Source organism: Strix aluco, chromosome 3, assembly GCF_031877795.1.
Source record: "Strix aluco isolate bStrAlu1 chromosome 3, bStrAlu1.hap1, whole genome shotgun sequence".
NCBI lineage: Eukaryota > Metazoa > Chordata > Aves > Strigiformes > Strigidae > Strix > Strix aluco.
Window position 1 is genome coordinate 105023455 of NC_133933.1, and position 16089 is coordinate 105039543.

At 36.9% G+C, this 16089-nt stretch overlaps 1 protein-coding gene across 9 annotated transcripts in view; it reads left to right on the forward strand.

The window, feature by feature from the left end:
- The window catches only part of DST (dystonin), a 316145-nt gene that overhangs the window by 163571 nt on the left and 136485 nt on the right, over positions 1-16089 (forward strand). For 8 of the 9 annotated variants that reach the window (XM_074819863.1, XM_074819864.1, XM_074819867.1 and 5 more), the window contains 20 exons: positions 960-1072; positions 1205-1311; positions 1843-1962; positions 2347-2442; positions 2522-2649; positions 5519-5612; positions 5946-6100; positions 6968-7430; positions 7515-7643; positions 7844-7921; positions 8028-8189; positions 8290-8394; positions 10183-10278; positions 11619-11744; positions 12142-12294; positions 12547-12701; positions 12836-12962; positions 14104-14287; positions 15269-15426; positions 15749-15927. In XM_074819863.1, coding sequence (XP_074675964.1) covers positions 960-1072; positions 1205-1311; positions 1843-1962; positions 2347-2442; positions 2522-2649; positions 5519-5612; positions 5946-6100; positions 6968-7430; positions 7515-7643; positions 7844-7921; positions 8028-8189; positions 8290-8394; positions 10183-10278; positions 11619-11744; positions 12142-12294; positions 12547-12701; positions 12836-12962; positions 14104-14287; positions 15269-15426; positions 15749-15927 — 2928 coding nt within the window. Of the gene's footprint in view, positions 1-959; positions 1073-1204; positions 1312-1842; positions 1963-2346; positions 2443-2521; positions 2650-5223; positions 5391-5518; positions 5613-5945; positions 6101-6967; positions 7431-7514; positions 7644-7843; positions 7922-8027; positions 8190-8289; positions 8395-10182; positions 10279-11618; positions 11745-12141; positions 12295-12546; positions 12702-12835; positions 12963-14103; positions 14288-15268; positions 15427-15748; positions 15928-16089 lie in introns of those variants that run through there. The other variant, XM_074819872.1, reaches the window with a different exon arrangement.

Below are 16089 nucleotides of genomic sequence, written 5' to 3' on the forward strand. Positions count from 1 at the left end.
TGTGACCATAGTTGGCTTCAGGGGGATGAGTTTTTGCTCAGCATCTTTGAAAATCCCTTCTTCCATTTAGTTGTTATGGCTAAGAGAATTCCCAGTGGTGAAAGAGTCAGACAGTAACACACTCTGCCCTGAGGATCGCAAGATCTAAAAGCCAAGCACCATATAGCAAATCTAAAGGGCAATATTAATTTTGTAGTTTTACATTCATTTAAAACATTAAAGTAGTGATATTGGTACAGGATAATACGGATCTTAAAAACATTTATAGGTAAGATTGGCTTAAGACGGGTATTTCATTAAAAAAAGAGTGTTGTGGCTGACAGTGGAGTTTAGCAGGATGAAGGTGTGAAGGTGTAAGTGTGTGGGGTTGAGGGTTTTCTACAAGACCACTGTCAGCAGTGTTTATCTGAAAGCAGGGCTTCAGTGCAGTTTGAAAAAGACTTCTTTAAAGCTCAGTATAAGAATACTTGTCTTCCAGATTAAAATGATGCTTTTGTGACTGAACTTGTTACTGTATGGGTTCTGGCATGTGCTGAAGAGTTTGATGCAGAATGTCTAAAAACTTGTAAAGGCAGTAGAAACTAACTTCCTCATGTAAATGAGTCCTAAAGAGAAAAGCACGTTTAACCTCCTCAATGGCAGTGGAAAGGATAAGCCGTGATAATACAATGGCAATGCACATGAATAAACATGCATAAGAAAAAAAATTAAATGTATATGTAAGCGATGGCTAGAAACTTTAGCTTGTAGATAAAGAACTGACGGTGTTGTAGTTGCCTGCTGCTCGTGTTTATCACTTAGCACTCACCTCAGCTTGTTCACATGATTTTAATGAAATCCTTTTTTATTGAAAACTCTATTGCTGTATCCATCCATGCTCTCGGTTTGATTTACAAATATGGCAGTGATTTAAAACTGGTAAAGAGTTGTAATCAAGTGTTACTTTTTTTATTTGACAGGCCGGACCTGATAGACATGAATACCGTTGCTGTTCAAAGCAACCTTGCAAATTTAGAACATGCTTTTTTTGTAGCAGAAAAACTTGGTGTTGCCAGACTTCTGGATCCTGAAGGTAAGATAGCTGTAAAGGGCTTTGCAAAAACCCTAACATTAAAATAAAATCCAAACTGTATGCAGGTTGTAGCATATTTGTGGGCATTCTTACAGCTACGTGATAAAACATTGTTCTGTCTTGCTCTTTTAGATGTTGATGTTTCCTCACCTGATGAGAAGTCAGTAATAACTTATGTGTCATCACTTTATGATGCATTTCCCAAAGTACCAGAAGGTGGTGAAGGCATTGGTGCAAATGTAAGTAGGAGAAAAATACTTGTGCAGTGTGTGAGCTTCATTAATACGATTCTTGATTTCAGCTCCAGAATGTTAGCTGGATCTTCTGTAGGACTGCTGTTACACTTTTCTTTGATGTGATTTTCTAGGTTGAGATTTTACAGGCGTAGCAGCTCTTTCATGTTTTGGACATAAAAATATTTGTGCAGACAGCTCAACTGAAAACAACATACCTGAAGTTGGAGAAGGATAGAGTCAAAGTTCTTACTTTTCTGCAAATTGTGCCTCTCTGATTCTTATCAATTTGGCGTTTATTAAACTAGAAAATTTTGTGTTTTCAGTGGAATTATTTGGGACCAAAACTGAAAACTTCAAATCATATATTTGGAAGCTTTAAGTGAGCTGTAGTGAGCAAGTAAATACTGTTTCAGAATTGCAGAATTTAGAAATCTCTTTTCTATGTGTGTGAAGACCTCAGACTTCAAAGATAAAGCAAAAATGAGCTCTGAGATTATTTTCTTCTGATATTTAATTTGGGTTGTACTTTGATAGGATGTTGAAGTCAAATGGGTTGAATATCAGAATATGGTGAACTACCTCATGCAGTGGATCAGACACCATGTCACGATAATGTCTGACAGAACATTTCCCAACAATCCTGTGGAATTGAAGGTGAGGTGTGGCATCTTAAACTTCCTTGTTGGAATGAGACTTTATCTTAATGACTCAAAGCATTCTTGAACAAATGAAATGCTTGTTGATTTATACAATCAAATCATCTGTAGAGCAGTACTACTCCTTAACCTTTTCAACATACAGTAAATACATTTCTAACATATGAACAATCAAAACAAAAAAAGGCAATCAAAACCAAATCTTTAAAAAATCTTTAAAAAAAACCAATTAAAAACAAATCTTTAGCTTGTCACTGATCGTTTTTCATAGAACTATGTAAGAACGTAAGCTTGTGAAGAATATTGGAAGAGCGTTTGAAGAGTAATAGAGAGTTATAGTCATTGTAAGTAAAAGTTGATGATGGGTTTTTTGTTTCTGTAGGCACTTTATAATCAGTATTTACAGTTTAAAGAAATGGAAATTCCACCAAAGGAGACAGATAAATCAAAAATTAAACGTCTATATAAACTGCTAGAGGTAAGTTTTAACATGCATTGAAATGTGTAGAAGTTCTTTTTCTTTGGCTTAAAATAACAAATCTGTATGAATTTTTAAGGTCTGGATAGAATTTGGACGCATCAAACTTCCTCAAGGCTACCATCCAAATGACATAGAAAAAGAATGGGGAAAGCTTATTATCGCCATGCTGGAAAGAGAGAAGACCCTTCGGCCTGAGGTGGAGAGGTATGCTAATGAACACTTGACAGGCCTGGCTAATATATTTTCTGTTGTTTTAACCCACATTGAAAATTTGTAAATGTCTTCTTCCATGATAACATCCACACTAGTTTTCTAGATTCAGTAATTCTGCCTTTGTTCAGGCCTGATATCTTTATCTGCTTTCTAGAAGCAGGTCCAGATGGAATAGTCTCAGAAGGTCATAATGAATAGTATCTGTGCTTCAGATCATCGAAGCACGTAAACACAAATACAACTACCTTCTTTGTACAAATTGCTCAGAGGTTCATATCATTTTGCTGTCTTACTTGAACTCTAGTTCATATAAGCCACATCCTCATCCTTTACATAAAATGTGTAGTTCACTTGGTCCACAGCATTGTGGGCTAATGTCCTGTTCTGAGGTTGTTTAAAAGTTGGTTGTACTCAAGAGCACACAAAGTGCTTAGATGTGCAAAGCATATATCAGTCTTCCATGGTAGAATGTGTGACGCTGTTTTGTACATCACTAATAATGTACTGAGTGTGTTTGAAATCTTGATGCAGTCTTTGAGCATTTCTGCTTTTTAATGGTACCTCTTTTGAGTTCTGTGATGGACACAGATGCTATCCATTCATTAATTCCAAAAGAATTTTTATGTAACTCCAAAGTTAAATGATTCTTTGGGCTTCTGCTTGCAGCTGGGTACAGACACCTGGGGCTGGATTCATTCTGCTTTAACTTTAAGCATCCAAAGGAGACACCTAAGATCTGAATCACTTTCTAGAGAGTTCTGGCACTGACTTTCTGGTGAAAATAGGGTGATCATTCTCTCTGTTTTAAGTACCTGGAATTAAGTGTGAAGAATCCAGACCATTGTCTTAGAAATACAGATTTTAGCCAAGAGAAGATCCCAAAGACAGTCCGAGTTGATTAAATATGTGTCATGCTTACAAAAGGAAGAGCAAGACTGAAATGTCAGATTCAATGGGAGGTGCTGATTCACAGCATCCTGCTGCAAAAGAAGTTCCTATAGAGGAGGGCAAAGTTGTCCCTGCCATGCAGAGCAGAACACTGAAAAGCAGCGGAAGAAATACAGCCTGCTAGATCTTGTAGGTTAATCTGTCCTGACCTGCCAAAGGCAAAGGTAGTGCCTGCCTTCACCGAAAGGAATCCTATTTTTACTTGCAGAAAGCTGGAATATCTTTGTTTGACATTAGTTTATTTCTTTGTTATTCAAATGGACTGACCACAGGTAAACAAACATAAACACAAACTTCCCATATTTCAGGACTGGTAAACACACTTAAAGTAACAGATCGTATGGTGATAGGGACTACATGTGTGGTGGTCACTGTAAAATGAGAGAAAAAGTTGATCAAGTGATTCTGGTTTAGTGATCAAGTAAAATTGTCAGTCAGTCTGGACACAAGAGCTTGATCCTTGTTTGTTGTATTGGTTACTAGTGCATCCCACTAATATGAGGTGTTGGTACAGCTCCTGGGGTGGGATTTGGTTGTGGCAAAAATGTGACCTCAGCTAATATTGAAATTTGGCAAGTACTAAAACTTTGCCTGCAAGTCTGGTGAATACATCTGAAAGTATCAACACAGATAGACAACGTGTGGCCGGATTGGTATATGGGATCAAAATTAACTTGATGTCAGTGAGCAGAGTGCCAAACAACTGAGCTCTAGTTTGCAAAACTAACAGAGTTTGGCATTACTGCAGAGGTGTGTCTGTGCCTTTGCTGTGCTTTTCTGCGTAAACACAGTCATCTTACAGTGTGGGTGTAGTTTTTCAGGAGGTGCTAAAAGCAGGGGGTAAACCACTGAAAAAATCACCCCTAACCCAAATTCTGAGTTAAAATATAAATGTAAGGGCAGTGATCTGATTTTTCTTACTTGTTTTGCGGTCAAAACCGTAAGAAGCAATTAGCTTTGAATGTGGAAGAAGGGAAATTTGCAGGGCAGATTAGTGGGACAGGGCAGTTAGTAAACATGCATACTTGGACAGTGGAGTAATGATGATGGGTTGGACGGTGTACAGGTGTCTCAAATTATATTGTTGTGAGCTGATTAACCGTGATATTCCCCCAATTTTATTGTGCAGTTCCATTTGAAGGAAAAGGAGTCAGCCCAACCTGGAGGTGTTTTGTACTGTAGTGTGGAGTTCTCACGTAACTCCTTTTTAGAAACTTTTCATTGAAGAGTCTGAGAAAACTGCAAAGACTTCTTTAAGTTCTTATTTGGCTTATAGACATTCAGTGACACTTAAATAAAATATTTGGCGCGTCTGTTTCCTAGAGACGCCCTAATGTTGCTGCCTAGTCTGTACTTGCAAAGCTTTAATGCAAGGTAGGGAAGCCAAAAGCAAGGTAGCATACATAGCCTCAGGTGAAATCCTTTGAAGAGCTGGGAGAATATTAATTGCTGGGTTTTGAATATTCATACTGAAGCCTATTTAAAGGAGGAGTGCTAGGTGTTTCAAAAGCCAGTAGTGAAATTCCATCCATAGAAGCTGTACATTTTGTAGGAGTTTTATCTTTTCATTTTTTAGCAAATATAAACAGCCAGAAGGACCGTGCTCTGGATGTAAAAATGAATAGCAGTAGTTACAGCTATCATAGCAGTGATTCACTGTTTAGCAACAGTACTAGTGCTCGAACCAGCGTTGACTCCAACGAGAATTTTCTTTCTGTTAATAGTGGTCCCACACTGATTAAATCTTGTATAAGCTTTGGTAATGGCACCTTAGAAGGAAACAGGTAACTTAGCATATGTATTTGTGCTTTGTGTTAGATGTACTTTGTTTGTTTTTCAAGTCATTCAACGTGTATAGTAAATATAAATAATGTTAATATTCATTTTTCTGAAATGCTCTGGCATCACCTAGGTTGGAAATGCTGCAGCAGATTGCAAACAGGATTCAGCGGGACAGCCGAAGCTGTGAGGACAAACTAATACTTGCCCGGAATGCTCTGCAGTCTGTAAGTCAGTCAGTGATTTTACTTGTCCATGTTCATTACTGCAGGGAATGGCTACGTAAAAAAAAAAAAAAAAAATTTCTTTAGGATTTTTGAGTGCATACTTCATAACTGCTACTTTTATTTTCATTGTACTGTTAAATTTAGCATTTCTTCAGGAAAATACCAAAAACTGCCTAGAGTGAGTTCTGTTACCTTTTTTTGGTCGGTAGTTAGACAAAATGTTTCACAATTGTTTCAATAATAGAAGTTTTTACAAAAAAAAGTAGGAATTCTTATAGCTTATTTCTCTTTGGTTTAGCTGCAGGGCTTAATGGCTTTCTCTTATTTACTCAGGACACCAAACGATTAGAGTCAGGGCTCCAGTTCCAACATGAAGCAGAGATAGCTGGGTATCTTCTTGAATCTGAGAACCTTCTCCGTCAGCAAGTGATTGATGCCCAAATTCTTATTGATGGAAAATACTATCAGGCAGACCAGCTTGTGCAAAGGTACTTTACAGTGTATTTATGTGTATAAATAAATGTCCCAAATACGGATACCCATTATGGATAACATTTTCAAATCTTTATTCATAAACTTCTCAATTTGTCACTGGGCCCCAAATACAGATTATTGGGTATTCTGGTGGGTACATTGCTCACAAACATTGTTGAAGACAAGAAGAGCTGTTTGTACTCATTTGCGAAAATTAAGTAATTTGCCAGAACATGACTTAAATGTTTGATGTTTACTGGATATCTGAGTGTAAAGATGCTGGGTTGTTTTATTGCACCTAAAATGCTTTTAGAATTACTAACTTTGATTTTGAAAATGGAGGCAAGATTTCTGGTGATAGCTGTAGATATTTTAACAGGTAATGAGTGGGGCAATGTTAGTGTATACATGGCAGTGTGTACAGTCTCGACAGAAAGATGCATTTAAACAGCATAATTCAATTTATGAAGAAGTGGCTCCAAAGTTTTTCAGGATTTGTTCTGGACTGGGTGAGATCAAGCACATAACAGCCCCTTGGCAGTGAACTGCAAGTGTTTGATCTACTGCAACATGTAGTAGTATCTTGTAAGATTTCTGCTTTGCTGATTGTTCCCTGGAATTGTGTTTGGTGCATGCTAGTGCCTGTACCATGCTGATTTTCTAGTCGTTACCTGATTTCTGCATCTGTTATCTGTATTTATAGAAGTATAAGCTGACATACCCTATACTCTGATATAATGCTTATGTATAAATATTTAAGTACAACGAAAGTGTGAGAGATTATGTGAATTCATATTGCCATTCAGTTCAGCGTGATAAACCTTAATCAGAAGCATTCATTGAAATTATTTTTATTTATTTATTTTATTTTATTTTAATAGAGTTGCAAAGCTTCGTGATGAACTGATGGCCATACGGACTGAATGTTCTTCTGTGTACAGCAAGGGGCATGCACTGACAACAGAGCAAACAAAGCTGATGATATCAGGAATAACTGAAAGCTTAAACTCAGGATTTACAACAAACCTAACCCCTGAATTAAATGCTGCAATGACCCAAGGTTTAACACCTTCTTTGACTTCTTCCAGCTTGACATCTGGCCTTTCATCAGGTCTTACTTCCAGACTGACACCAACCATCACTCCCGCTTACACACCAGGCATCCCACCACGGTTAATTCAAAGCTATGTGACAGGAGTAGACAGTGGGACTCTGCAAACACTGAAACTGATGCAAATCAGAAAACCTCTCATGAAATCAGCTTTTGTGGATCAGAATTTAACGGAAGAAGAGGTGAACATGAAATTTGTCCAGGACCTGTTGACCTGGGTAGAAGAAATGCAGGTAGCAATTTTGACAGAAACAGCCCACTAATTATTACGTTTACTCCTTGTAGATCATGGCTAATTTTTCCTTCTTGTTTGTAAGGTGCAACTTGATCGAGCAGAATGGGGTTCAGATTTACCAAGTGTTGAAAGCCATTTAGAAAATCACAAAAACGTCCACAAAGCTATTGAGGAATTTGAATCCAGCCTTAAAGAAGCTAAAATCAGTGAGGTACAGCACCATATTTTTTATTTCTTTAGTTACTTTCTTACTGGGTGACCCATAAACTGAATTTTAAAATTTTAGAACTGTGTTTGGGTTTCACAGTTACTTTTACTTCTGATCTCTAGATATCGTATCATGAAATCAGATCTAATGATTTAACATGTCTAACCTTTTTGTTGTCTTTTGACCTCATATACCAAATACAGATCCAAATGACTGCTCCTCTTAAACTCAGTTACGCAGAAAAGTTGCACAAACTGGAGAGTCAGTATTCAAAACTCCTGGTAAGTGTCACACCTCTTCGATGTTCAGCTTTTCAGTGTACATCGTCTTTGATAAGGGATGAGCTTTAAATTCTGATTTTTGTAAATCTTTTTCTTTTTAATAAAGAACACATCAAGAAATCAGGAAAGGCATCTGGATACTCTTCACAATTTTGTGTCTCGTGCTACTAGAGAGCTGATATGGCTGAATGAAAAAGAAGAGGAAGAGGTTGCATATGACTGGAGTGAAAGAAACCCCAATATAACAAGAAAAAAGGAATACCATGCTGTATGTATTGTTAGTATATTCCAGAAGAAATTATTAAATCATCTTTAAGAATTTAAGAGTTTTCTAAAACATTTCTATCTTTTCTTTGTCTGGAAAAAAGGAATTAATGAGAGAACTTGATCAAAAAGAAGAAGTTATTAAATCAGTACAAGAAATAGCTGAGCAATTGCTTCTTGAAAATCACCCAGCCAGGCTAACCATTGAGGTAAGTTAGTAAAAACAGCACACAAACAAGAAACGGTTTTGTGATTTAATAGACCTTAGATTTTTGGGGAAAAGAAGGGAAGTGCTAAGTCATAGGAAATTAAACAACAAGACTCTGAATAATGAGGCCTTTTTTTTTTTTTCCCCCTCTTTATCATCTCTGTTGTATCTGTCTTCCAGTTTCCAAAAAGTAAAAACAGTTCTGTAAAGTTATGGTTACATCCTGGATTCCTTAGATAAAATCCCCCTAAATTCTAAAATTAAAATTTCCAGAATTGGTCTGTACAGACATTTCTGGTCATGCTTGCAGCTTCTAGAGTTATTTATACAAATTGCATTGGCAAACTGAGGGCACAGAACAGTCCTTATGTGGTTTGTCTTTCCCGTTGGATTGAAAGAAGTTTCAGTAAAGCTTTTATAGTAACTTACTATATGTATGAGTTCCTATAGTGGTTTAGGGTTGGTTTCATAACTTATTTGTCAGTGAATAATGAAACTTGTTTGAATGTTAAAAATTGGACCAGGTGATGTGATTTACTTCAGACTTTAATCAAGCTCTATATTACAGGTAAACGGTTTGCAGAAAATTTATTGTAGCTGTTATAGGGTCATAACAGGTTTCCAAAGGAGAATGTAAAATGCTTTTCCCTGTAGATCTTCAAGAAAAGAGTAAATACAGACAGTGGGTGTTAAAAATGGAAACAATAAAAAGCTGTTTTATTATCTAAGAATGAAAAAATAGTCAGGATGGATTTTTATGGTTCTTCAGCTCAGTGAGTTTATATCTACGTAAATTGGAAACATGAAGAAAACTCCCTTCCTGCCTTCTCATGACCTTTACGTTGAATAATAAATGACTTTTCATGCAATGTGGGGAATTCTATTCTTTAAAAGTATATGCTGTTCTAATGGGTTCTTATCAGTGTTATATACTTAATATATGAATATTTTAAAGATACATATTATGAAACCAGGCCATTACAGTGAAGATGACTATGCAGGTTACAATGTCTGCAATAATTCTATATTGGGACATTTTAAAAAAAAAAAAAAGAAAGAAAGAAATTTATGCCTTTTCTATAGAAGAATCTATGCATTAATGCATCAGTTTGAAATTCATTGATACCAATGGAAAATCTCTTGAATTCCCTGAGAATCATAAAGAATTGAAAAATTGACACTTTTGGCTGATTTCATAAAGTCAAGAGTACCCTCTGCTGGTGAACACTCATGCACTGCATCGCTAGTGGCAGCACACTGCAGACAGTATAGGAGGCATTATGCGAGTAAGGTTATGTTCTTTAAATTCCTGTGCAGCTGTTACACAAAATTATACATTGCAGCAAGTCCTGATTAATTATTTTTATTGTGTGTTCAGTATTACTTTAATATCCGATTTGTATCTAGGCAAGAATCCAGCTATTTTGATTGAGTAAATAGAGACACAGAATGGTAGATGAACTTAGACTGGGGGAACCTCAGGAGATATAGTCCAGTCCCTGCTGAAAGCAGTGTCAGGGCTTTGTTCGACTGAATTCTGAACGTGCCCAAGGATGGTGATTTCACAGCCCCTCTGGGCGAGTTTTCTTATATTTGACTATGCTGTAGTTACAGTTTTTTTTCAGGTCCAGTTGGAATTTTCCTTGCTGCAGCTTGCTTTTCCTGGGTGAGGAGGTCAGGTTGAGATGCTTGTGTTTGCTACATTACTTTTGTGTTTCCTAAATTCTGTAAAGGTATGCACACTTCATTTTTCATTTCCTTTTGTAAAATATATCTCTCTTCCTTAAAGGCCTATAGAGCTGCCATGCAGACACAATGGAGCTGGATTCTTCAGCTCTGTCACTGTGTTGAACAACATTTGAGAGAAAACACTGCATATTTTGAGGTAAGAAAGTAAATCAATAAAAATGTGAAATGTTTTAAGTTTTGTCCATAGTTAGAAAGTTCCACTGAAGGTGCTAGTTGCTCTCTTACAGTAGTTGTAAAATTGACATTTGTCATGTGCAGTCATCAGGTGTTACCACACTTGTATTGTCTTCACTAGTTATATCAGTTCATAGCAGATGAAAATCTGGCCTGATGTTTCTTCAGAGTGCTTCAGCTGCAAGTAGAGACTTTGAGAACGAAGCTGTGTTCTCTCCCTGTCATGCACAACTGCCGTCAATACAGCTTCTGTGGATGATGTAGAGTCAAGGGTGGTTAGTGATGGCCAAGGGACAACGTATCCTAGGTAGTTGCTCCAGGAGTACCCAAATAGAAATGGAATATACAGCATTAATAATTAATAGAGCAGAGAACACCCTGACAGCAGACATGTCTAACAAAACACCTTTCTGATGATCACCCATTTATATACTCAGCAAATGATGCAATACTCAGTTACATATATGAGGATCAAAGATTTAAGGGTTTCTCAGTTATATGCACAAGGATTGAAGATTCAAGAGGGTTTTGCTTTTTAAAAAAATCTACTCTTTTCTTATATTTAAATTATAAAGATTAATCCTTAGTGTCTGCTGGGTTGGGCGGTTGAAGAGAAAGGGGGGTGATGTTGGGATGAGATGCTTACAGACTGAGAAGGGTGAGAGGCCAGAGTTAGGAAATGGACTCTGGAGAAGACAAAGCTGAGTGATTTGGCTCCTAGTGGTAGGGGGAAGAAATGGGAATCCTGGATTTAAGAAGTGAGGTTTCAGGGACAGAATGGGGTGAGGATTATCACAGGATGTTTCCCTTCTCAGTTGTGCTTAACCAGTACCCTAGTTTGGAAGTGCACATGCCCATGCAGAACTGCCAAGTGTGGCAACTCACTTCCCCTCCCACACAAAATGTTTGCTTCAGTGTGCTCGCTGAATTTTGCAGCTCGTTTGCTACAGCTTGTAGGCTTTGTCTGATCTTTATATATGAAAGTAATTGTAATTCCAAATGAAGCAAGAATCACTTGAGAAAATTTTTCCATTGCAGGAACAGTAATTAACTGAGGTTCAATAACTGCTGAATTAATTTTGCATGTAGATAGTACTGAAAATAACTGGTGTTACAACGTGTGCCTTCTTGAAGAGTACATTTAGACATAAGATCATGAATAGTGATGTGTGGTGCAGTGGTCACTTCAAGCTACTAGAAAAGGTTATTTTTTAAAAGTCAGCACTTAAAGAAAACATAATGTATCTGTTTGTATACTTTTTAGGTTGTTTAAAAATAACCTGGGTGTTTATCTCATCCTAGTTTTTCAGTGATGCCAAAGAAGCCATGGAATATTTAAAGAGTTTGAAAGATACCATATACCGAAAGTACAGTTGTGATAGATCAAGCAGCCTTCATAGGCTGGAAGACCTTGTCCAGGAATCTATGGTAAGAATTCAGGGATCCTATTAACGTGAGTTACAATTGAACAAGAAATGTGTAGATTATAGTTGGATATAAAATATGTGTGTTAAAATTATTCCTTTAAAGTGAAGGAAAAAAAAAAAAAGATTAATTTTTTAGAACTTAAATAATTCCATCTGTCCATGTGTCATGACTGTTTTTCATAACTTGAAAATACAGTTTTATTTATTTCTTTATCTTTTACAATATCAGTTGTTGTGGGAAACCAGTGGTTTCAGAAAGATACTTTGTTCTTGTAAAACGTGTTACTTCTAAGAAACACAGTAAAAGAAGTCAGGAAAAGAAAAGCTTAACAGGATCAAAGAAGCAGCACTGTATTCTGGCCATCTCTTACGATGTATTCTTTTCTTAACTGTTTTAGGAAGAAAAAGAACAACTCTTGCAGTATAAGAGCACAGTGGCAGGCCTTGTGGGGAGAGCAAAGGCAATAATTCAGCTGAAACCAAGGAACCCTGACTGTATACTCAAAACATCCATCCCAATTAAAGCCATCTGTGACTATAGACAAATTGAGGTTAGAAACTTGAATTTCTGCAAATCAATTACAGACATGAGAATTCAGCTAAAGTTTCATTAATTACCATGTTCCTGGAGAACTCTGGGCTCTAAATTTCTTCCACCCTAGTAAACAAGAGCAAATCCTTGTGTTGAACATTGTTTTTGTTGTGCTGTTACTTACTTGTTGACACCATTTGCAAAAGTTCTTTTTAAAAGTGTTTTGTAATGCTTAGCTCATTAAATTATTCTGCTTTTCTGTTGATACTAGATAACTATTTACAAAGATGATGAGTGTGTGTTAGCAAACAATTCCCATCGTGCTAAATGGAAAGTCATTAGCCCGAGTGGTAATGAGGCCATGGTTCCATCTGTATGCTTTACAGTTCCTCCACCAAACAAAGAAGCAATAGATACGGCCAACAGGTGGGGACAAAACAAAATCACCCGTTTTATTTTAAAATTCATTTATATGAAGCTTGGGTTAAAATAATGTCTAACTTTTTTTTTTTCCTCTTTCATGTGTTACTCTGATCTAAAGTTGGAGTCTTATGTTTCAGGATTGAACAGCAATTTCAGAATGTTCTGGCCCTTTGGCACGAGTCACATGTAAACATGAAGAGTGTGGTGTCCTGGCGTTACCTGACAAACGAAATTGAAGCTGTTCGAGCTGGCAATGTTGCCTCGGTATGTGTTATGTCTAGGAAGGGCCTCTTAGCCATTTGCTGGGAAGTCATAGGCTGCACTTCCCAGAAATACTGTATAATCAACAGTTTGCAGCAATCCTTATCTTCCTTGTGGGAATAGTTGGCAGTGGCCCTGGTGGTTACCGCTGTGCAGTGTTTTGCCTTGATCTGAGCAGCCTTTATACAGATACAGCTGGGGAAGGAGCAGAGAGGTGGTATCATGAAAACTACCTGCAGCCTTTTTGTGCTCATCTCTCTAGTCTTCTGTTGTCAGAAGCGGGACAGAATCTCTCAAAAGCAATGAATAGCGACTAAATCTGAATGTTGTTCTGCAAGAGTCTACCTTTCTGCATTTATGTTGAAGATATCTGGGGAGATAAGTTAAATGAGGCTAAGGTTAATCTTAATGGAAACCCCCATTATTTCCTCATGCTGCAACTTCTTAGTAACAACGGAACAACTGTGAAGTGACATTCAGTCTTTCAAGCTGAAGGCAGCTGAACGCTCATTCCTCCGTAATGCATTTTTTTCATTCTTTTCAGTCTGTAACTTGAATTGTTAAATAGCTAGGTGAGACCAATTTGTCAGAAATGAAATAGCGATATAGATGAAAATACTGTTCTTTCTGGCTGAAACAGTGTGTGAGATCACTGAGTTACACAATGTTAGATGTATAGCAGAACACTATTTAATATAATAATTTATTGTACAACATCGGTGTATATTTGTCTACAAACTGTTGCAATAATATTTACAATACCCAAAATGGCATTTTCACTCCTAATTTCCCATAGTTTCTGTTAGAAAGAAAGAATCTGAGATAATTCTTGGAAGTGTCCCTACTTGTATGACTTGCTAACTGTTAGTTTGTTGCTACATGGCATTAGATGGAGAGATAGTGTCTGATGTAGGATTGGCTTAACACAGCCTGTCACTGGCATTAAAGATGGAAAAGGATTTTATAGTGAGTGTAAACTATCAGCTGTCAAGTGGACTCCAGCTTAGGAACAACAAGCTTTCAGAACCTCAATTCATTGACTTTGCCATCTTAGTAATTGGTCGATACTACTTTTTCATAAAAAGCGTTATAGGGAACTGATGCATCATTGCTGACCATGCCTTGGGTTTATAATCTGTTGCAGATAAAGACGATGCTACCAGGTGAACATCAGCAGGTTCTCAGCAATTTGCAGTCCCGCTTTGATGATTTTGTGGAAGATAGCCAGGAGTCCAAAATCTTTACAAGCTCTGATACAGCACAGCTGGAAAGGGAAGTTAATGTTTGCAAGCAATACTATCAGGAGCTTCTGAAATCTGCAGAAAGAGGTAAAACTGCTGAGAACAGTAGAAAGATGCCCTCACAAGAGATATTGTAGTTCTTCATAAAACTTCTCTCTCTGAATAGGTCTAGTGAATTACCCATTTTACCATATTGATATTGTTAATGCCCCAATTCTTCTCCACAGATAGAGTCATCATTTTAACAATGTGCACAATTGCATTGTACAGAAGCTCTAAGTATTTTTAACTTTGTATATACTAAGCTATGTAAAAATATTGATGTGTTACTTAATATACAGAGTGCTACAAAAAATTTTACACTCAAGAATTTATTATGTACATTAGAGGTCACTTAGTCATGCCTTCCTTGTTTTTGAATGTTGGAAATGCAACTTGATTACTTTGTTGAGTTCTTAACAGAATTAGAACTTTTTTCACGCTCTTAAGGTAAGAAAAGTGTCCTGGATATTTTCCTAGCTCCACAGAATGCCTGTAGTTACTGCTCTCTTACCTGTTTTTAAATACACTAAGAACAGAAAGCTTAAAATATCTGTTCTGATTTACTGTCAAGTAGCTAATGACTTAAATACAATAGTGCAAAGCTGATTACTGCAGTAGTGTAGTTCACTATACTTAAGGAAAGATGTGTTGCCCTGTGCATCCGAAAGAGAAGGTTTAAAAAAAAAAAAAAAAAGCCCTGGAGGTTTACTGTACTATTATGCCTGGTATCATCTAACTGAAAGAATCAGTCACTGAGTTTAGCAGTGTCTGCATAGGGATGATGCCTGTGCTTTGGATTGATGTCCACTAACTTTTCATGTGTGAGGAGGTGATGTAATAATAGCTAAAATGTAAGGGTTTTTAAAATTTGACTTACAGCCAAAATTCCAATGGGAACTGATGGAATTTCAGCCACTCATGAAAGGATCTGTAGAATGGTGACTTTATAAAGTGTTCCTTGAGAAGACATGGTGAAAATGACATCATGGCTTTGTTCACTAACATGTGCCTTGTTTCTTTCAACAGAGGAGCAGGAAGAATCTATTTACAATCTGTACATCTCTGAAGTCAGAAATATCAGACTACAGCTGGAAACTTGTGAGGAGCGGTTAATACGACAGATCCGAACTCCAATGGAAAGGGATGATCTACATGAAAGTGTGTTTAGGATTTCAGAGCAAGAGGTGAGCCTTTGAGAAAGGCTGTTTTACTTAGGAAGAGTTTTATTTTAAAATATATCCAGACATTTTGAGTGTAGCCAGGAAGGTTTGCAGTGCACCTTGAAAAGACAAGAGTCAAAGGTCAAGCTTGAGTTTGTGAGAAAAAAAGTGCCAATAAATGGAGACTGTTAGTTTCCCTCTTATTCATATGTTCCTTTAAAAAAAATTTTAATAGTTTCCACATGAAACAAGCAAAGGAGAGCAGACCTGTACTGATAATGATATGTAAAGTATGCATCAGGTTGTTGTAGGATAAAAGCACTGTCAATCACCTTTCATTTTACAGAAACTGAAGAAAGAACTGGATCGATTGAAGGATGACTTGGGAGTCATCACAGATAAATGTGAAGAGTTTTTCAGTCAAGCTGCTGGTTCACCTTCAGTCCCTACTCTGCGCTCTGAGCTCAATGTTGTTATTCAGAACATGAACCAAGTTTATTCCATGTCTTCTATTTACATAGATAAGTATGTAATAGGCCATCTCCCAGCACATGTGTTTTAGTTTACATTTTTCTTTTCAAATTAAATGAAATATAAAGACATTAGTATGAATAATACTGATCAAGGAAAAAGGGAGTTAACATTTTAACATTGTATAAATGGGTGGTACCCCATGACATGGAAAGG